A 22,822-nucleotide genomic window follows, 5' to 3' on the forward strand; every position below is an offset into this window, starting at 1 on the left:
TATATATATACAGTACTGTATATATTTATTAGTAGAATAAAAATATATATAATAGTAGAAGTAAAGGAAACAATAACATATGTTAAACATTTTATAGAAGAATAAGAATAAAAAAATAATAAAAATAATAATTGGATAAGAATACAAACGTTTGTAAATAAAATGGTTCACTATTGGGGAGCAGTACTTGCGGTTATTCATTCTGTTTTTGGTATATTGTTAGATAACACACCCAGAGTATGCATACTTGCAATCTTTGAAAATCCCTTGATGGTATCGTACACCAAGGTGGCTATACATAGGGCCCTGTTTACCGCTAGACGTCTAGTGGCAAGGAAATGGATGGCCGCCTCCCCTCCCACTATATCTGAATGGATCTCTGAGTTAGACCAGATTCTAATGTTTGAACGCATCACTTATCAATATAGAGGAATTGGAGGCAATACATTCTCTTTACTTTGGTCCAGATGGCTACTGTACCGTACACATTAAAGGAGAACTATGAGGTGAGTGCTTTTCACTCACCTCATAGTTCTAGACGACCTGTAACAATTAAACTGTCACAGGTCAGCTCAGTAGATCGGGAAGTGAGCGAACACATACCGGCTGGAATCCACCCTCCCCACTCTGATCCTCCAGCGCTGACAGGCAGAACAGACCGGGGAGGGGGGCGGGTACAGCTGGCTCTGTCTCTAGATAGGCAGAGCCAGCTGTCACTCACGCAGCTGGGCGGATCCAGACATAATTGTCGGGATCCACTTCAGCTGCGGCGTCTCAGTATACCGCGAGCTGTAGCTCGCGGTATACTGAGCCTAGGGTGACGGGAGGACGCTAGTTTGTGTCCTCCCGTTACCCTAAGGAGAACTATGGGGAAAAGCCCTGACCCCATAGTTCTCCTTTAAAAATATTCTTGAATTTATACATATTGTTACCATTTAGACATATCAGTGACGTATATGTTGAGCTTAAGATGTAATTTGTGTATTCTAGTTCCAAGTCTCTATGTTCCTCTTTGTTTTTGACAGGTGTGATGTAAATGCTAATATGTGCTTAGGTGATTGGATTTTAAGTTCCCTTATGTATGTTTTGATATGTGCATATGGTGGATGTTTTCTTTGGTTTTTTTCCTTCTTTTTTCTTGTTTTGTTTTATATTTTTTTTCATAATGATTGTTAAAAGAAAACGTAATAAAAATTATCTGATTAAAAAATAAAATAAAATATATATTTAAAGAATAAAACTATATAATGGTAGAAATTCTGTAAAGGGCAGTTCCAGGCGACAAGTGAAATCAACGCGTAACTATTAGTAGTAGTCTCTCAGACTTTTTTTTAGCCCCTCCTATGAGGGACCACAATCCAGTTCCTCATCAGAGATTTTACATTGTGGTGTGTAATCCATGTTACTTCTTTTCTTTCACTTGTATAACACAGTTTCTTAAAGCAGAACTCTAGCCATAAATAAGATACAAATGAATAGCCTGTTTAAAAGATTGTAGCTTTTGCTACAATATTCACCTTCAATACGGATTTCCCCGTCAGTCCTTTTTTGGTCACTAGATGTCCTCAGTCTGATGGGCAGCATCATTCAACCCACTTCCTTTAAGACCAAATTGCTTCAGACCAACTTCCAGTGACTGGACAGTGAAAGGAGAAGCACCACAGTAATGAGCTCATCTCTCAGTCATGCTGCTCTCTCACTCCGCATCCTCCATGTCAGCCCATTAAGTGATTGGCTCCTGATTGGCTCCTTGTGCTGATCTTCCTCTCACACGCAGGGACTGCAAGAGGCTGATACCAGGTCACATTCAGGCACTTATACTTTTTGCATTTAAAAAATTATTTCAATAAAGTATTCATAATTACATTTAGGGTGGAACTTAGTGGTGATGGAGTGGTGATGTCAGACCTTATCATGTTAAGTTATACTGTGTCCTGGAAGTTCCTAATGTATCTTTTAACTGCTTTATTTTAGCAAAGGTTTGCTTTCCATTTGCTTTAGATTGTTCAACCATTTGAGTGCCATGATTTCTTATGCCAGGCTGACAACACAAAAAAAAAAACAATTGGGAGACAGGGACAGAGTGTTGTCACCCTATAGCAGGATTCGAGGAAATGCCTGAACAAAAACCTTCATGGCAGGCTCATCAATTATTACTTTTTTTAAACATGAAAAATAAAAATATTGAAAATAAGTTTCCCGTTCAACAATCTTATTGTTTTGTGTGCAATAGGGGAGCCGGTCTCTGCAGAGCTGTGTGTGGATGAGCCTCCTGTCCAGCTGGTGTGTAAAGTTCCCTGCAGCCTGGACTGCGTCATTAGCGAGTGGTCAGACTGGTCGCCGTGTTCCCGTTCCTGTTCCACAAAGAATGCCGAGGGGAAGCAGAGCAGGACCAGATCAATCCTGGCCTATCCTGGAGAAGGTAAGCAAGCTTATGCGTATGAGCATTTTTAGTAATACACCGAACTGCAAGGTGCAGTAAACCTTGGCAAGCAATTCGGCTTTAATAACCCACTAGAGCTGGTCTTTGGAGGTCCAGTCACTGTTCCAAATTTCTCTGTGTGCCTTTCCTCCAAAAGTGACCTGTAATGCTGTAAAGAACTATATGAAAATGGTACTACTTAAAGAGGAACTCCAGCTATTACAGTCAACCTTTGCAGGGGGGCTAACCCCGCATTGCAAGGGTTAACTGCTCATTTTGGTCTAGGGGCCTGAATACAGAAAATATACGCACCTGATTCTCAGTCCTGTGGCAGTCAGCTCTCTTCCCCTCCATACCCCCATGGTTGTGGTATGTCCCTCGGCATTCCTCACATCTAATGCAGATGAATGGACCTGCTTTAGATGTGATGATGTCAGGGGGCTTAGCTGGAGCCCAGGCGCCTCTCCCAGGGAAGATCTCAAGTATGTCTTCTGTCCAGCTATGGCTTTATTACACCGTTTCATCCTCTGCTCAACTAGACTCAACAAGTCGTCCTGCACTGTGGAAGCTGGAAGGGACTGGTGAGTCTGGAGTCTATTTTGTCTATGGATGTCTGTAGCCCTTTACCCTCTCTCTTATTTTTGGCTGTTCTACATTATAGCATTAAAAAGGTACCTAAAGTGACTGGCACCCAATTTACTGTTCACATCCCACAACCTGGCTAAGGATCCATCCCTGAGAGTGAAATGTCAGCCCTCCCTGTCTATTTCTAGCATTTGAAAATGTACAATAAAGACAATACACATAAAATGTATATCATGAGCATTTTTATTAGTAAAGTATATCTAAACCCAAGATCATTTATTTATTATATTCCACCTTACCAGTCCTTAGATGTGGTGGCTGCCTTAGTTTCCACCCAGGGTGCCCTAGAGGGCCCCTGGAAGATGATAGCTGCCTAACCAGAGCATCTGAGCTCTATTAGTCAGGTGCAGTTAAAAGAGAACTATGGGGTAAGTGTTTTTCCCATAGTTCTCTTAAGTGTCATGGGAGGACACATACTAACCTCCTCCCGTGACCCAAAGCTCAGTATACCACGAGCTACAGCTCCCGGTATACTGAGACCGTCGCAGCCGAGATGGATCCCGACATTACTGTCAAGATCCCCCCAGCTGCGTGAGTGACAGCGGGCTCTGCCTATCTAGAGGCTGAGCTAGCTGTACCCGCCCCCTCCCCATCTGTTCCTCCAGTCAGCGCTGGAAGATTGGAGAGGGGAGGGGGAAATCCCTGCAGTGAGCCGTGACTGACAGTCACCTCTCTCTGCAGGGAGATGATCGAGAAGTGAGCGGGTGACGGTATGTGTTCGCTCTCTTCCCGATCTATAGAGCCAACATCTGACAGTTTCAATGTCACACGTCGGCTCAAACTATGAGAATCAGTGAAAATCACTCCCCTCATAGTTCTCCTTTAACTGATATTTGAATATAATAATTCAAGATCCAGCGTCACAGATCCACACTTTTTGTATTGAGGTGTGCGATGACAGCAACGTCATATACATATCTTTCTCTGTATAGAGTAACTCCTTTAAAAAGAAAAATCTAATCGTAGTCTGAATCATAAATGGAATATGGGCGATTAGTCCAATCTAACATATAACACCTTGTCCTGTTTTACAGACGGGAAATCTTGCCCATCAAGCCAAGCACTCTATGAGTACCGACCGTGCAACGATCATCCATGCTCTGCATTCTACTGGGAGCTGTCACCATGGGAACCGTGTACAGGGGAATCATGGATACAAAACAAAAGCCTCAGCAAGAAGGACAAGTGTGGCATTGGACTTCAATCCCGCAAAGTATTCTGCATGAAAAGCAACGCTGGACAAGTAGCAAGCAAGAGGTATTATTTCATACTATGTGAACCACAAGCATAGACATATTTCCAGCAACAATAGCGTAAAATGCTATTTTATAATGCTATTTTATTATTACCAATATGCATAAAATGCAAAAACAACACAAAAATTCACAGTCCTTCGTGTGTCTAAAAGGAGAACAGTTATTATTGTCCTTGGCAACTCATTTTTTTTCCATTCAGTTTTCCCATACTGCGCTGAGATAATAAAAGAGAGTTGCTATCCATAGCTTCAGACAAAACCTGTTGGCACAGTTAAAGTTAAATTCACGAGTTAAAATGCATTAACTACCTTAACTATTAACAAAAATGTATCTTATTTGTGTATCACTCGGCTGTAGATCCTCAAATCATCTCTGAATTGGTGTTGACACTGTCCTTCCTTCTGGAGGGTGGCTACTTTTGTTCCCCATGGTCCCTGTGTGTGTTGTAAAGTAGTCACCGCTCCAAGCTCTCTCCTGTGATGGACTAAAATCTCAATACAAATTAGTAAACTAAACATGACATTTTAGTCCATCACGGGAGTGAGCTTGGAGCGGTGACTACTTTACAACACACACAGGAGCCATGGGGAACAAAAGTAGCCCCCCTCCAGAAGGAAGGACAGTGTCAGCACCAATTCAGAGATTTGAGGATCTACAGCCGAGTGATACACAAATAAGATACATTTTTGTTAATAGGTAAGGTACTTGAATACATTTTTTCTTTTGCTCTCCTGGGAGTTTTAGAAGCTGTGGTCAAGGGTCACAGGAAGCCATAGTTCAGACCCAAATTGTTGACCACTGCAACTGGTTTAAGGCCTAAACCTATGGCCAGTGTACACGTGGGGACATGATTACTCCAAGATGTGGACCCAGATGAGTAGAGTCATCTGATGCTAATACTGTATATGTAGATTGGCATTGTGCTGAGGTCCTGGGTTAAGTTGTGGTATTATCAAATTGCATCGTAAGAACACAAGAAATCGAGAGAAATTACTTACGTTTGTGGGATTGCACCTTTCAGTTTGCAAGGAAAAAGAGCAAAATCGTTCTATTTTAATCCTAGATTGGCAATTTGCCCAATGCACTAATGCTTAGAAGGCACAAAGCACTAGGGGTAATATAGAGGTGCAATTTGAACAGATTGACCTTCCAAGAGAAAAGGAAGGAAAGCTTCATGCTCTGTTGAGCAGCCATATGCATAACTTTTCAGAGGGCACAGTGGCAGTCTCATGATGACACTGTAGGAAGAAAGTGAAGATGCCAATGATGTAAAAAAAAGATTTTTGTTTTAATTAATAGTTAGCAAGTGTGGGGTTGGCTGGAGCAGAGGCCAGGTAGGAAGGTATTCTGAGGATGTTCTTTCATATGCAGTTATAGTCCCAGGTTTTCTCCTGGAGGACATTGAAGTTGTCCAGGACTTAGCAAGAAGGTATACTTGTGTCAGGCATGGTATTTGGAAGCGTGGAAAGAAAACGCTTGACTTATGTGGTTATTTTATTGGTGCTTCTCATCCAACCGTAGTTTAGTGATATGAATATGTGTAACCTGGCAACATATAGGCAAGTTCCGCAATCCAAAGGAAGCAGAGTAGCCTTTGATCCTAATGGAATAAAGTTGTGTCTAGACTGTATTAATTGGTAAAGTGCTTCACTTCCTACATCTACTGTGTACATGATTCAGGCAACAGTGATGTATGTTGCAGAGGGTATTAAAAAATTGTTCTACATGACGTACCCGCTATGGTCTGTGTCTACCACTAACAATTTGTGTTTTAAATTTCAGGTGCCCAGAATCTACCAAACCTGACACCAGCCAGCCATGCCCTCTTCCCTGCACTAGAGACTGTGTTGTCACCCTGTTTAGTGAGTGGACTCCCTGCCCTAAAACCTGCCAGCCTGGTAAGTGTACACGTAACACCAGTTCATCATTTTTTGCAGGCAGAAAAGCATTTAAGCCTAAATATGATTCCAAATAGCCATTGAAACTTTACTCCAGTTAGTCAATAAAATGTTTCATGTAAAGTCGGTCAGTGAATACGACCTACACGCTGACAAGGTCTAAGTTTTGTCCTGACCTTTACCTTGTGGGGCTAGCTGTCCCGATTACTTAACTCCTGTGGTTGCTGCTATCCCTATTTTCTGGGTCGAGGTGGGCTCTGAATTTGATCCTGTGAAATGCAGAATTTTCTGGTTCTGAGCACCATCCTCTTTGGTTCTTGGATTGCACTTCACAGAATGATTTCACTACGGACTGCAAACCTGATATATACAAATTATGGGCCACTTTACAAAGTACAAGGAGAATTCAGGATGTTCTGTCTCAACCGCAGATTTATGTACTTGAACATACCTCCCGAGACTAGTCTGTATGTATAGTATGACAACCTACTGAAGTGATGTTATCCACAGGCAGGGTCAGTAAAGCTTGGTGAAAGTGTGGTGTAGTCAGACTGATTAGCCTGATCAGCCTGCAGCTGACTGGACTGTGGTAGGTGCAGTTACAAGAGGCAACCACTAGATGGAGCTGAGTGGTTGCTACAGTGATAGGAGCATTTGACATGCTCCTAATATGGACCCTCTTGCAATTTCCTTCCGATTTTGATATGAATGCACCCTTTAGGTGCAGTTCAGTGCTCGCAGTTTTGCTCAAAATGTTAATGTCATTATTTGCTGGTATGAAGTGATAAATATGTGGTCTATTAGCCCAATAAAGCTGTGGTCTTGCCCACTGCACCATATTTTGCCTTGAGTCATTATTGGGTGAAGCCCACTTGGAATAGTTTATTTGCCATGCCTATGCTTCTTAGCAGCGAAGGAGCTTTATAATTTTAGCACAATTGCAGCATTTCCTGCTTTTCCCTGATTTCACCTTTTAGCTGGAGCCACTTTTTGAACCTCACAAAATGCTCCAGGCTGTATCGTTTTCCCATCCCTCCAGTACAACAAAACGTCTCCTGCTAAATAACAATTGCCTTTGTTTTTTTATATTTTATGCTTACTGTTGAGGTGATAAACGGTAGATTTAGCACATAGCTAAAATGAACAATGGCTGGGGTGAGTGTGCGGTGAACCTGAAACTACAGCGGAGATCCCCCCCGGCTCCCTCCGACTGTACTGGATGAGCTTTAGAGAACTAATGAAAGGAAAGGCTGCTTGATGGTCTTCTCCGATGAAATGTGAAACATCTGTGATGCTAGTATTTGCAGCAAAACAAAAGATAAAAGAATATCTGCAGAATTATGGAAGGAAATGTTTAAGGGGAAAAATCGTTGTCTTGGCAAGGGAAACCACACTACCTGGGTAAACAGCTCTGCTGAAAATAATCTGATAGATGAAAAGGTGAAGAAACCAAAAAAAAAACAGCAGCTGTTTGGTTTGTATTCTTTTCCATGCTGAATATAAAGGAAACAAACGCGATAATAACGTTTTTAATAAAAAAATTAGTTCATCCATTAGACTGTGAGACTTTATTGATCTGCAGGACGCTGACTAAATTACGAGATACTCTGTTGTCACCGAGCCACAAAATCAGGAAAGGTGCGGCATGATATCTTTATCAAAGCATATTTAGAAGTGAGTTATAAGTCACTGCGTAGGAGACAATTAGGAGGTCTTATGGCTGAACCGGTTCTGAGCACTGAGGGAGCTGAAACATCTCTAATAGTTGTTTTTTTAACTACGCCAACTCCTTTGTTCTTGCATTATGATTTTATGGCATCTAAATTGTTTTGCTGCCTCCAGAAGGCGATGTAGTGTGCTTATATTATGTTGAGTGCAAGGTCCGAAAATAACAGTGATTAGTCCTCGGCAAAAATGATATTCTATTAAATAACTGGGTAGGGTAGGAAGGCTCTGACCTCCAAAATGCATTAAAAGCATTAGTGTAATAACCAAGAGCAGTGTCTACTTCCTCTACATTCCTTATTTACAGCATTAGTGTTATTTCTGTAATATAGAAAAAATGCCCGAGCTAAATTTCAAGTAGCTGACAAACACATCAATAATATGGGACATTGTGGTCCATTATACTCACTGTAATTGTCCTTCCCTGGTCAGCCTACTATGGGTCAGCTCTACCAGGAAAACCCCCTGAAAATACAAATTTGAGAGGCCCTCCCCAAAGCGTTCCTGGACCTTGCAATGGGACACCAGGGATTCAGGAAGCAAACCTAGGCTGACATGATGGACTATGGACAACAATTTTCAGTATTCCTTCAACTCATTTTGTTGGCCTACAATGGGAAGTAGCTAGCAAGGAAAAAAAGAGCGTTAGGAAATTGCACAATGCACTGGCATTCTAGAAAAGAAAATAACAACTGTGCGTATTGATTCAGAGCTCCAGAGAGAATGGAAGTAAAGACGAAGAAGGGTCAAGCTGGTAATGGCAGATGAAGGTGTTAGGAGAAGTCCAGCTAGCAGCTTGACAGACCAGATTTGCTAGAACTTTGGCATAACTGAACCACAGAGTAGCTGTTGCCCTTGCGGAATGCGCAAATACTTCTTACAGAAGGGTTAGATGCAAAGACCTGCCGCCTTGCTCTAAAGTCTAAACTATCCATGTAGAGATGAGGATAGTTTATTTGATGCAGTTGGGCAGCTGGAATATGCATTGCAATTCATGCACAGGTTTAGTTTAAGTCTACAAATGTACTTAATTTTACTCCATATCCAAAAACAATCAGAATTATGTTTGTGATACTTTATGATTTTATTTCAGGGAACAGCTCTGCAGTCAAACAGTCCCGATACAGAATTGTCATACAGGAGCCACTTAATGGGGGTCATCCCTGTCCAGACACCTTGTATGAAGAGAGAGAGTGTGATGATGTCCCTATCTGTCTGCTCTACAGGTACAGAGTTTTATTGTGTAAACTCACTATACACATGTAAAGGAATACTAAAAATGTAAACATTTTAAGTGCTACCTCTGACTCTATGACCAGGCAGTGTATTAATCCATCACTTTCACACAGCTTCACACCTGTGTTGCCTCTCACTATATGACCATGCAGTGTATTAATCCATTACAATCACACAGCTCAGCCCCTGTGCTGCCTCTCACTCTATGACCAGGAAGTGTATATCTACATCACACTCACAAAGCTCAGCCCCTGTGCTGCCTCTCACTCCATAGCCAGCTAGTGTATTAATCCACCACACCCACAAAGCTCAGCTCCTGTGCTGCCTATTGCTCTATGACCATGCAATATAAAAGTCCATCACAATAATTGAGTACAGTCGCATCTGCGGCCTCTCACTCTGCTACCTATCACTGTAAAAATCCATCACAGTCTCATACACCTCAGTACTCCTGCTGCACTTCACTTCCTGAAATGCCAGAGCACTGCATTGACCTGTGAGGTCACTAAGGGAGAGAAGGTAAAGGAAATGCTTCTTCCCACCGTCATCAGACGTATGGCATTTCCTATAATGCTACACTAAAGCTGGCCATACACCTAGAGATCATCTGTAGAAGTGCAACAGATTCCTCCATCTACCCTAAACTGTGTGGATGGAGGGATCTCCCGCTGAGCCAAGCTTCAGTATGTTGCTAGTCGGCCCCGCTGGGTCTCTCACAAAACATTTGAACAATGCTTGCATCCAATCAGGTTGTTCAGGTGTTTTGAGAGCCAGCGGGGCCGACCAGTAAGGTACTGAAGCTTGGCCCCGTGGGAGATCCCTCCATCCACACAGTTTACCGAAGATGAAGGAATCTGTTGCACTTCTGCAGATAATATCTAGGTGTATGGCCAGCGTTCAGACCTGCAAGGACTCTGTATTGTGACAGGTCACGGATGTATTCATGCCGACTTGTGCAGCAAGTGATCGGTCTACTATAATGACCAGGGCTTGGAAAATCCGCTCGTCCTCTCATCTGTGACGAGAGGATGGTGGAGCCCGACGAATAGCTTGTAATTACACGGCTGGCCGGGAGCTTTACATTCAAGCGATCGGGCGTCTCTAGAGACGCCCGATCGCTTGTATTAGCAGCAGCTGTCACTGCCGTTGCCGGTCCCGAGATCCGCTGTGCCCAGTGCGGCTGGGACCGGCACGGCAGCTCTGTGACAAGAGATCAAAAGGAGAGCAGTACACATCTCCGTCTGATCTCCTCTCCTGTCCCCATATGCAGGAACTGATGTACATTACATCACTTCCACATTCTGCTGCCATTCTCCAGCTTCAGAGGCTGGGGAGAAGCTGGTGAAGCAGATCTTTGCTTCATCAGCTTTTCTGGGGGTCCCTAGCTGACGTTAGGGGTCTTGGAGATAAATTGGAGGTAAATTGGCTATCACATAGGGTGCTTCTTATCCCCCTATGTGATAGCAATAAAGTTAAGTATAAAAAGCCACCCGACCCCCACATACACACTCAAAAGTGCGTCGGGTGCGCCCACGTGCAAAAATTGATTGAATGAATGATTGCGCCTATTGTGCCGCATATGTTACATATCACCGCAAACGTCGGAGTGCGAGCACTCATTTTAGGGCCATTAATCACTGATAACACTGATGAGCAGTAAAAGCGTTTAAAGTGTCACCTATGGCCAATTTTCGTTGTGGTTGTTTTTTTGTGATTTTGCGGGCGCGCGCAATTTTAAGGCTTGACATGTTTGGTGTCTATTTACCTGACGTGACCCCATCTTTTATATTTTACCAAAAATATGGGTAAGAATAAAATGTTTTGTAACATAACGTAGGGAAAACATTTATTTTCGAAATTTACGGTACTTTTTTCATTATATAATAAAAAATAACCCCCCCCCCGTGGTGATTATATACCTCCAAATTAAAGCTCTATGTGTCCCTAAAAAATGTTAACATAAATTGCAAGGCTAAAGTCCGCTCATGCTGACTGGTGACATTTTTGACTGACTGGTAAGACACCCTAAAATTTTTCAAGCCCTGATAATGAATAATTTAGATACGATACAATACTAAATCCGAGCACACAAATTGAAACGTTGTCTCCCCGTCTCCGCTTACTGATATAGCTGTCATACAGTTTTATGGCACACACTGATAGGGATCGGGATTTAGAAGCTTTATTTAAGAACTGGCTCAGTGTTTGGAGATGAGGAGGCCTGACACTGCTCCGTATGAGGCGGTAATAGTGAAAACCTTTTACAATTTCTTCTGAGCTTTGATCAAAGGCTTGAATGGGAAGAGGCAGAGGAAGTAATTAATTTAAACCCGCCAAAGCACATACGATTTTAGTCACAGTTTAGGTCAGCGTTCTGATTTCTGAATTTAAGAAGATTTTCTGCCCATGATACACTTTTGCAAACAGAAAAAAAGTCATAAGGAGCTACCAATGATTTGAATTGCTGGTACCTCTGACATTAGTGAATGTCACTATGGGGTCTATGTGTAAAGAATTTGCTGAGCCATTTGGGCTGCAAATCTCTGTGAATGTTCGTTCTGTGCAAATAGATGCAAAAATGAACCATCTTAGTATATGTTCTTTTCAGGTCGAATGTAATGTAATATAGGACATAAGTGTTTCCTTTACTCTTCACCTCCATCTAGTGGCCATAATGGGGTATTGCACAACATTACATTTGGCCTTAAAGTGACATTAAACCCTCAGATTTTTTAACATAAACCAATACTATAATGTGCGCCTTACTGTAATCCATGGTTGTTTCCCTTCTCTTTGCTGCTCTTCCTTTTAAATCTGTATCTCTTCTCATGCTGGGGACAACTTCCCTTTTCAGCTCAGGGCCTCTTCCTGTAGTGCTGGCTCAGGTTTAAAGCCTATACAAACGTATACACAGACACCATGTATCCATTCCTGAGACAAGGCAGTCTGCTGCAAAACAGAAGTTCTGCCCAGCATGAGAAGAGATACATATTTAAAAGGAAGAGCAGCAAAGAGAAGGGAAACTACCATGGATTACAGTAAGGCACACATTACAGTATTGGTTTATGTTAAAAAAATCTGAGGGTTTAATGTCACTTTAAAGGAGAAGTATTGGGCGAGTACAATATACTCTTTCCAATACTTAAAGCCAGCATGGGACACTGCAGCTGGCTCTATACTGAGAGCTGAGTGATCATGTGACTGCTGATAGCTCAACTCACGGTCTCCTCCCTGCAGAGTGCAGTGACTGTCAGTCACCGCTCCACAAAGGAATTTCCTCCTTCCGTTGATTCTGTAACTCTTAAAACTCTCCTAGCCGTGTCTTGAAATCCTATCCAATCCTATGGTGAATGGATGGGATTTGTATGCACATGCACAGGAGACTTCAGGACTGGCCAGGAGAGTTTTCAGCAGTACCTTGGGTGGCTCCCATAGCTCCACATAGCGTGAAACTAACAAAAGCGTGGACAGGTGAGTGTAAGACCTTGGTGATGGTGGGGGGGATCATTTCAAGGATAACTTTTGGAAAGTAAACTTAGAATTTCATACAGATGCTAATTGTCCAAGAACATATATTTTAGGGTCTTTAAGAGAAAAATCTAACACCACCATTTTTGTTCTAGCCCACCTAGGGGTGATCCTACTAATCCTGAAGTATTTTACAAAATATAAATTAAAAGATTAACTAGGAGAGTAGAAACGTTGTGGATTCAGTAAAGCTTATTGAATCTGAAAAAGCAAAAGTACAGCAGACAGGGATGTTTATTGTTTAAGAAACCATTGGCGGTTCCACACTTCAGCATCTTCAAGAAGGTGAAATCTTTAGTTTTCATTGGACTGTTTATTAATGTTTGGAATGCTACCAATATATTCCCACTTAAAGTGACACGAAACTCAAGAGTTAAATCTTAAAAATAGATTCAAGTACCTAAACTATTAACAAAAATGTATCTTATTTGTGTATCACTCGGCTGTTGATCATCCAATCATCTCTGAATTGGTGCTGACACTGTCCTTCCTTCTGGAGGGTGGCTACTTTTCTTCCCCATGGTCCCTGTGTGTGTTGTAAAGTAGTCACCGCTCCAAGCTCACTCCCCTGATGGACTACAATCTCAATACAAATTAGTAAACTAAACATGAGTTTGAAATCTATCACGGGAGTGAGCATGGAGCGGTGACTACTTTACAACACACACAGGTACCATGGGGAAGAAAAGTAGCCACCCTCCAGAAGGAAGGACAGTGTCAGCACCAATTCAGAGATGATTTGAGGATCTACAGACAAGTGATACACAAATAAGATACATTTTTGTTAATAGTTAAGGTGCTTGAATGTATTTTTAAGATTTAACTCCAGAGTTTAGCATCACTTTAAGTTGGCTGGTCCATGGACCTAACTTTTTTCCAAATCCCTTCGTGCAAAAATAAAAAGCTTACCTGGTGGGGGCCCACTGGCCGCTGTCTTCCTTTCTGCTTGCTGACCGTGGCGCCATGTTAGGCAAAGTCACCAACCGATTGCTCAGGCAGATAAGCTGAAGATACATTTCACTTAGCCCGCTTCTATATTTATCTCACCTCTGTACTGTCATAAGCTGCTGCACACAAGCCACAGGAATACACAGACATTAAAATGCCATCTCGTACTTGTAGCCGGGGATTACAATTGATTCTAATTTGCTTTTGAAGAAGAAAAAAAACATAAAGCTACTTTCCGATGTATAGATTTTGGAATATATTTGGGTTTGTTCTCATGGTGATTGCTTTACAAAGATAGGAGCAGTAGTAGCAGGGGACCAGCTGGCTGCATATTATTATGTGACTGTGCTATAAATGTGTCTACCGGCTGATCAATATCTGTGATTCAAGTCCTACTTCATCTTAAATGGCAGGAATAAAAAGGTATTTTAGTACAGAGGGGCTCTGATGTCGGAAGGTGACGGAACTGACATATAGTGAAGAGTCTGATTCTCATCTCCATCCCGGGAGTTTTCAGACATCGAAACTGATCTAACATTTTTAAGAAACAGTCACACCTGAGGAACTATTTGGCATTTTATCTTCTTCAAGGAAAGGGAAAACATGTGTTGAAAGGAAGGATATAAAAGCACAGCAAACCGCACAGTTAAGTGTTTCTGTCAATGGTATGGAAGCAAAGGCGGCTAGTTTGTTGCTTTTGTCAATATTTCAGAGAATGCACTTACTAGGAAATAAAGACATGAAAAAATATATCTAGGTCAGCACAGAATATGGAAGTCAGGGGTGTTTCTAGGGTACTAATAAACCAGGGACATGCATATTGATATGTTGAGGGGCTGGTAGGATACAGTGTTGACTGGTTTGGATCAGTCTAAACAATACATTATCTTTTTAACTAAACAAAAATGAATTGGTCTAAAAACTCTAATGTCACATTATGAGGGCATGACTGAAATAAAATCAAAAGTATTCTCATTGCTTAGGAAAAAAAATCAATATTAATAGATGAATCAAATAGTAGATAAAATACACAATGTTCCAAAATGATTATGCATGAAATGTGTCATCTCCATATCTCAAAGGAGACTTGGAGGTGCACCCAGTAGACCTGTGGCACTTAATAGAAGACCTGGGGCACTAAGTAGAAGACCTGTGGCACTCAATAGAAGTCCTGGGGCACTAAGTAGAAGACCTTGGGCACTCAGTAGAAGACCTGAGGCACTCAGTAGAAGACCTGAGGCACTCAGTAGAAGACCTGGGGCTACTCAATAGAAGACCTAGGGTACTCAGTGGAAGAACTGGGGCACTCAGTAGAAGACCTGGGGCACTCAGTAGAAGACCTGGGGCACTCAGTAGAAGACCTGGGGCACTCAGTAGAAGACCTGGGGCACTCAGTAGAAGACCAAGGGCACTCAATAGAAGACATGGGTTATTCATTAGAAGACCTGGCCCATTGGGAAGAAGACCAGGGGCACTCAATAGAAGACCTGGGGCCATAGGCCTGCACAGGTGGTGTGCCAGGTGTGCCTGGGCACACCCTAATCACCCAGAGCAAAACACTGAAACTGCAACAGCGGGTGCTGTGGTTTTAGTCACTGAGCCTGTGGAGAGATCACAAAGATCTCAATGTGACGGGCTAAGCTATACAGAGCACAGCAGCACTTGCCACTTACATTCCACACATAATAACCACAGTCTTTGGTGCCTGTATTTTTGTGTGCACACTCAGCATAAAACCTAGGCCACTCAGTAGAAGACCTGGAGCACGTGCCCTGGTTGCCAGTGTCCGTCAACGCCAAGACATACTGTATCTAAAGTCAACACTTTTCTTTTGTTAGTATTGAATATAGTGGTGTAGTAGTATGTGATTGAATATTCAAAGTGACCAGTAATTCCCTTTTCACATCATTTGATAAAATAAACAATACTTTTCCCAATTTTTTTGTAAATGTTCAAATTATGCAGCAAATCAGTCTATTATATTAATGGTCATAAAGTAGTTAGGCAAAGTAATAATAGGATCTACGTAAGTTGCCCTGCCTCTTGTAGTAATATATCAGGGGTGCCCATTAGGTAGATCGTGATCTACCAGTAGCTCTCAAAGCTGATGCTGTTAGATCAGGAAGGGTGTGATTGGTGGCCCCTTTATTCCATTTTGGTATATTTATTTAGCTGTGCACACAGGTAGATCTCATGTAGCTCGACTTTTGAAAAGTAGATCTTAACACAATAATTGTGGGCACCCCTGTAATATATACATCTGTACATTATTACAATATCAAACATATGAAACAGCAAGTATTTATAAATGTGAACATTCCACTATGTATTTCCTTCTGGTAAACCCTGCATTAATAACTCAAAATATGTGACCTATGACAATATGCTATACTTGCCCTTTAAAATGATGGTTATTTCACTTAAAGGGCAGACTGTCCCTTTAAATGATACAAGATAACAGAATTCTGAATTTGTAGGCATGATTAACATTGCATGTTCTAAAAAGGAAATCTTGGATGTCTAAATTAGTGGGGAGAAAACAGCCTCAATATGTCTTCACTACATTAGCGTCACCATAGAGGGAAAAATCAACTTTCCACCCAGCAGGGAGAGAGCAATAATACCATATTTTGGAAAATGAATGACAAGAAAAATGTAATTAACTTTCGATCTTCAGCGCTGCAAAATCTATTTCTCCCGCATGCATGCAGCTGGTTTATTTTTCACAATTAAATGAGAATTAGCCACGCTGCCTTAGCGGCAAAAGTCCACCGATTTGATGAGAATGAATTTCCCAATCTGCAAGTCAATCAGGAGGAAAACACAATTACACGTCTGCACACCTGTTCTCACAGACCTGCCTTGTAATGATTCACAGGTGGAAACCTCAAGACTGGAGTCAATGCGTCCTTGTGCCAGACTACGTGAGGCAGGGCATAGCTGGGGGCACCGAATCCTGCGGCCCGGGGATACAATTCAGAGGTAAGACGCACTTCCAAAATGTTCGATACCAAATTGACTTCATGCATGAGAATATTGCCAAACAAATCAGGCTGATAAAGAGATGGTGGCAGCCTTGGAAGAGTAAAATGTAATGGTTCAAAACTGAATTTAGCTAGGAAATTAAAAGTAAATTTGGGTTATGTATTAAAAAGAACCATACATGGTCCAGTAAAATCATACAATTTTCCTTCTTTTCATATATGGTCACATACTGTACATCGCTATTAAGGTTAAGAAAAAGACAGAAGTCCATCAAGTTCATCCATTGCTCTGGTCCAGTAGAAGGCTCTCCTCTTCCACGCTCTCGCCTCTTTCCTCCCTACTCCTCCCCTCCCTTTCCTCTTCTTTCCTTTCCCTTATCTCTCTTCCACCCCTCTCTCTCCATTTTCTCATTACCTGTCTTCTCCTTTCCTACCCTCCCTTTTCTCTCCTCTTCTCTCCTTTCTTCCACTCTTCTCTTCCCTTTTCTCCACTGTCTCCTCACCTGTCTTCTCCTCTCCTACCCTACCTTTCCTCTCCTCTTCTCCTTTCTCTTCCCCTTTCTTACACTCTCCTCTTCCCTCTCCTCTAATCTCTCCTCTTTTTTCCTCCCTCTCTCATCTCCAGCAGCTCTCTCCCCACTCTCTTATCCTATCCTCTCTTCTTATCTCCTCTCCCAACTCTTTTCCTTTTCTCCTCTTCCTTATTCTTGTCCTCCATTCCAATGCTCTCACTTCTCCTGTCCTCTTCCTTTGTGTCTAGTTCTCCTTCCTTTCCTCTCCCCTCCGCTTCCCTGCTCCCTGCGGTCCAAGGTCCTCCAACCATTACAACCTCATGACCCATCCAGCGTGGAAGTGAGGGGAAATTTGCCCAGCGTGGACACAGACAGAATGAAAAACTGACAAAGGTCCTAACCCTTCCTGACTGTATTCAAGACAAAAAAAGGACATGTTGGAGTCGAGCTTGCAGAATTTCTTGGCTAGAGTGTACTTTTAACTTTTAGAATATGGCTGCAGAGATAATTATTAGGTAGATCCTCGGAGATGTCACAATGTGCAGTACGTGACTCATTTCCATGTGTTATATTTCGGCTTGACTCATCCCTAAACTGTCATAAAAAGGTAATTGGATGACCGAATTGATATTCATATAGTTATTAAAATGTATCTAAATATAGAAAGGAGAGGGTTTCTTCTTGAGTCCTCAATGTGTCCAAAAGCTCCTGACAAAGCTGCTTGTTTGAGGCAATGTTTGGTGTGATGGCAGGTAAGCCTGAGGTTCTTTCTTTCTTTAATTGTTTAAATGTAGCAACTGCCTACTGTTTGCATATTTGTACATCTTGAGGTTACATTTGGTGATCTGTTTGTTTTATATTTCAGTCAATAAGAATACTAGTGTTATTTTTAACTTATAGGTACCCTAATCTGGATGTGAATGTCAGAGATCTTCATGCACAATTTTCTGGGCAGATTTTGTCCTAAACATCTAACAATAACTATAGCCTTACTGAAATAATAAAAAGGATACAAGTTTAATTTGGGGAGGGGCAAGGCCATATAATTAATAAAGTTTAAACCCAGCTGAAGATTTATTTTATTTTGTTTTGGTTGGAGTGGGGAAGGTTTAGATGCCCTTCTTGGGTTTCACTGCTAAGCTGTGCTCCAATAGATGTCCTCTCTTTTTCTAGATTGATGAGAAGGTCTTCAGCAGACAGGAAGTGGGGAAAAATGTTCAATTGGTATGCAGACAACAATATAAGTGACAAGGATTCTAGCTTTCCCTTTACTAAAAACAAGAAAAGAAAAAGTTTATTCCTGTTAGTGTTGCTGTTGCAGATTTTCCCTTTCCCTTTATGATGAAAATGTTGTCAACAGAGCCGGAAGTGAAGTGAAATATCTCTAGTAGAGCTCCAGGAAGCAGTACAAAACTGACAAGGGTCCTAATACTCCCCCATTCTATCCAAAACTAAAGAAAAAATGGCTATGCAAAAGTAATACAAAATATTTTGGCCTATACATATAAATGCGTCTGGGCCTACTGATAATTTTAGTGCAACCTCTTCCAATATATGTGTTCATCAAATGCTTAGATTAAATTGCCCACATTTGTTCCAGGTTTACTGTAAAACATGATATTGGGCATCTACCTATATGGCCACGTGTATGTAGACAACCCAACAAATTATCGAGTTCAAGTATTTCCAGAGAAAGGCAATGTCAGCATACAAAGACATTTTAGACAAATGTGCATTTCAACCTTGTGGCATAGATTTGGGGAAGCCTCTTTTCTGTTTCGGTATGATTGTGACCCTGTGTACAAAGCCAGCTCCATAAAGACGTGGTTTGATGGGTTTGGTGTGGAGATATTTGATTGGCCTGCACAGAGCCCTCAACCCAACCCAACAGAACACCTCTTACACAAACTGGAATATGCTGGAGGCAAACCAAGTCTTCTCATCCAGCACCTGACCTCAAACCTTTTTTTTGGTTGAATGGATATAACTTCCCACAGACGCCCGCCGAAACATTGTGCAAATTAACAACCCGGGGTTTTGGAAGGAGATGTCCAATAAGCTCATATAGGTGTGAAGGGCAGGTGCCCATAAGCAAGCCCATATATTTAGTTCTGCTAAGCTTCCGAAATCAAGGTTGGTGGTAGAAGTCTCACCAGAAGCCACTAAGATCTTCTCTTAGACTCAGCTGACATGTGTTAATGGCTCATGTGTTAATGGCACTCAAGCAGTGAAATATTTCTAATTTTACCCACATAAAAGAAAACAACAAGCACCTGTGTCCACATATATATTTTTCAACAAGATGAACTATCCTTGCATGCAGTAAAATGACAGAAGTCCTCATTATGGGCCCTACATGGCTTGATTGCTGCAAGCTATGTTCAAATTGGACGCATCACTTTCAAAGACCGGTTCCCTTGGCCCTTAAACCCAATTCACTCAATAACCGTCCAAGGCCCAGATCAGTGGCCATGTTGCAGAGCTTCAATGATCTCCTCAAACCACCTGCAGAATGAATCTTCCATTATTCTCCCATCTATATTTACAGATCTGCAATCATTGGACCAGCGTTTTTGCAGAATGTTTCTATTTTTATTTGACATTCAAATAGTAAATGTTCCTAAGATTAAAAAAAAGTGAAAACACAATTAGAAACACATGTATTCAACAGAAACTGCGACACCACGCATTCTTGTAACCCAGACATTCATTTTCACAGTTACTTTGTTAGCTCTTCATAAAATATGCACAAAAGTATGTTTCAGTCTGTTTGGAGGCTTTTCTGTGCTGGCTGTTGTTCACTCACGCATAGATCATTGAATTCTCGCTCAAGCGATACCTGGGAGACACGATGACTACTGACATGTCCTTTGCATTAACACTCGCCTCCCAGAACTCAGTCCAGACAGCATTAAACTGCGGCATTTATAACATTAAGAGGTGGAGAAATGTAGCAGGCTAGAGCACCATCTGACACTTAAAGCAGAGAGAGAGTGCAATTACTGCCACGTTACTTTCACAGTTATTGGTTCAACAAAACAATCATCAATGTGTTAAAATTTTGCTGTACAGCTCTTACGCACTTACAGATTTCCCCCCAGCTGCAAACCTCAGAGGTGAGAAGGCAAAATCAAGTCAAAGCACAGTACAGAACAATGTAGAGCTCAAACTTTAAGGCTATGGAGGACATTTTGTTCAGTATAATTCTGCTATTCAAACACATAGGGGTCTATTTAAGACTCTTCCGCCCTGCCATATGCTTGGCGAATGCATTCGCATGGCATTGCTGCCAATAGATTGAGCCAAGAAGCAAAGGAGCCTGACGTGTGAACAGCCATATGCTGGGCGGAAAAGTTTAAGTATATTTCCACTTTTGCAGTCAAATTTGGGGGAAAAAACACTATTTATTTTAAAACTGGAGAAGACAGAATTTGGAGCAGTTGCCCATAGTAACCAATCAGCTTCTCTCTTCAGTTTGTTGAGTTAAGCTTTGAAAATGAAAAAGAGAAGCTGATTTGTTGCCGTGTACAGCTGCTCCAGAATTTGTCTACTCCGGTTTTGATAAATTCCCCTCTGTATGTTTGTTATGTGTTCCCATTCACACAGCATATCTAAAAATATATATTTTTAAAGATTTCTGAACTTTCTAGTTATAATCTCTGGAGCAGGCCTTTGGGCAGACTGCAAAATATTGTTAACAATTTCAAAGTGAAAGTGGAGGGGAACAAAGTGAGGACAGACTGAGTTTCCCTTATTAACATACAATGCAGAACATAAGTATCAGGCTCTTTAACCCTTTGTTAGAATATACAGTGTTCAAATATAGTTTACATCTGCTCAGGGCCATCTTTATAATGAGGCAGCCTGAGGCTTTTTCCTCAGGCAGCATCTTGTGGGGGGCAGCAGGCAGGGCAGCATGGCCACAGGGTCCTGCCCAGCTTCTCGCAACCAATGATGTTACTGGTTAACAGGATATTTGCGGGATGTAGTGCCCCACTTCCCATCCCGCCGCCTCAGGGGGCAAAAAGCTACTGATGCCCCTGTAAGTGATAATGCAATGGAGATACACTACAGACAGGGTTAAATATGGTAAAAATTAACTCCACCCATACAAGTACAATGGTAAATTTGGCTGCGAAAGGGGAAATACACTTTAAAGACCAATTCCAGCCAAAACCCCCCCCCTGCCCTCACAAGGCTTTGAAATTGTATTTATTTCTTCTGTGAGATACAAGCATTGATTTAGGCTCTCTAACCACTGTTGCACCTTTCTTCATCTTTATGGGTCACCGATGGTGGTTGATTTTTTATGTGTGCACTGGTACACCTGGAGGGTGTAACGGTCATTTTAAGCATATAGAACCAGAAGACACAAAGGAAAAGCTGGTGCACATCCATTGGTAGGGTGGCCTTAGTCTCCCAAGCTGTGGCTAACAATAAGCTATCCAGGTTAGCAATAATGAGCCAGAGCGTTGTCAGAGAACAGTCAGTAAGCTAGAATGAATCGAAACCAGCCAGGTGTAGAAATGCGCCAAAGGGTAAGGAGTTTGCATGTTCTCCCTGTGCTTGCATGGGTTTCCTCCCACACCCCAAAGACATGCTGGAAGGTTAATTGGCTCCTGTCTCAATTGGCCCTGTATGGATGGATATGAGATAGAGCCTGTAGACTGTAAGCTCCTTGAGGGCAGGGACTGAATGTCCATTATGTAAAGCGCTATATACTGTAAATACCAATAATAAATACATAAAACAAGAGGTTATAGGGGTCATTTTAATCATGTGGGATCAGAGGACATAAAGAGAAAGCTGATGCAAGCGCAAGGGCACTGGAATCTGGAGTGTGGGATGACCCAGCAGGGGTTACTGAAGGGCAACAAGCCCCACAAGGACAGATGAAACCAATCGAAAGGAAGCTTAAAATGACACTGAACTCAGGATTTAAATCTTAAAAATACATTCAAGTACCTTAACTATTGACAACAATGTATCTTATTTGTGTATCACTCGACTGTAGATCCTCCAATCATCTCTGAATTGGTGCTGACTGGACATGTGCACAGGTTTTGTTTAGTTTCTATTCGTAAAGTAAACAATTTAGTTTCATCATATTTGTTATGTTGTAATAATTCGTTTTCGGAATGATTGGTTGTTTTGGGAAAATTAGTTATACGTGATGCCGAATCGATTCGTAATTTCAGATGGTCGGTTGTTCGTTATTACATAAAATGTATTATTTCTGAAGACTGGCTATATATCAGCCTTTAACAAAATGCCCAAACTATTGCATCATGACACCTGAATGAAACGATTGAATCAAAATTAATTTGTTGTTTTCGTTGTAATTTCTTTCGGATTCGTAAAAATTTGTTACTAATGTTATTTGGCGATTCATATACATCGTACTGAAATGTACCGAAACGAATCACACATGTCTAGTGCTGACAGTGTCCGTCCTTCTGGAGGGTGGCTACTTTTGTTCCCCATGGTCCCTGTGTGTGCTGTAAAGTAGTCACCGCTCCAAGCTCACTCCCGTGATGGGCTACAATCTCATGTTTAGTTTATTAATTTGTATTGAGATTGTAGTCCATCCCAGGAGTGAGCTTGGAGTGGTGGCTACTTTACAACACACACCAGGACCATGGGGAAGAAAAGTAGCCACCTTCCAGAA

At 41.7% G+C, this 22,822-nt stretch overlaps 1 protein-coding gene across 1 annotated transcript in view; it reads left to right on the forward strand.

Annotated features, from left to right (window-relative positions):
• THSD7B (thrombospondin type 1 domain containing 7B) overlaps positions 1 to 22,822 on the forward strand; it is a 294,353-nt gene that overhangs the window by 124,636 nt on the left and 146,895 nt on the right. The window contains exons 8-12 of the mRNA XM_018568480.1: positions 2,234 to 2,424; positions 4,104 to 4,324; positions 6,106 to 6,221; positions 9,040 to 9,172; positions 16,537 to 16,640. Of these exons, the coding sequence (XP_018423982.1) occupies positions 2,234 to 2,424; positions 4,104 to 4,324; positions 6,106 to 6,221; positions 9,040 to 9,172; positions 16,537 to 16,640 (765 nt within the window). The remainder of the gene's footprint in view (positions 1 to 2,233; positions 2,425 to 4,103; positions 4,325 to 6,105; positions 6,222 to 9,039; positions 9,173 to 16,536; positions 16,641 to 22,822) is intronic.

This window comes from Nanorana parkeri, unplaced genomic scaffold (genome assembly GCF_000935625.1).
Source record: "Nanorana parkeri isolate BGI_ZX_2015 unplaced genomic scaffold, ASM93562v1 scaffold1194, whole genome shotgun sequence".
NCBI classification, from domain to species: domain Eukaryota; kingdom Metazoa; phylum Chordata; class Amphibia; order Anura; family Dicroglossidae; genus Nanorana; species Nanorana parkeri.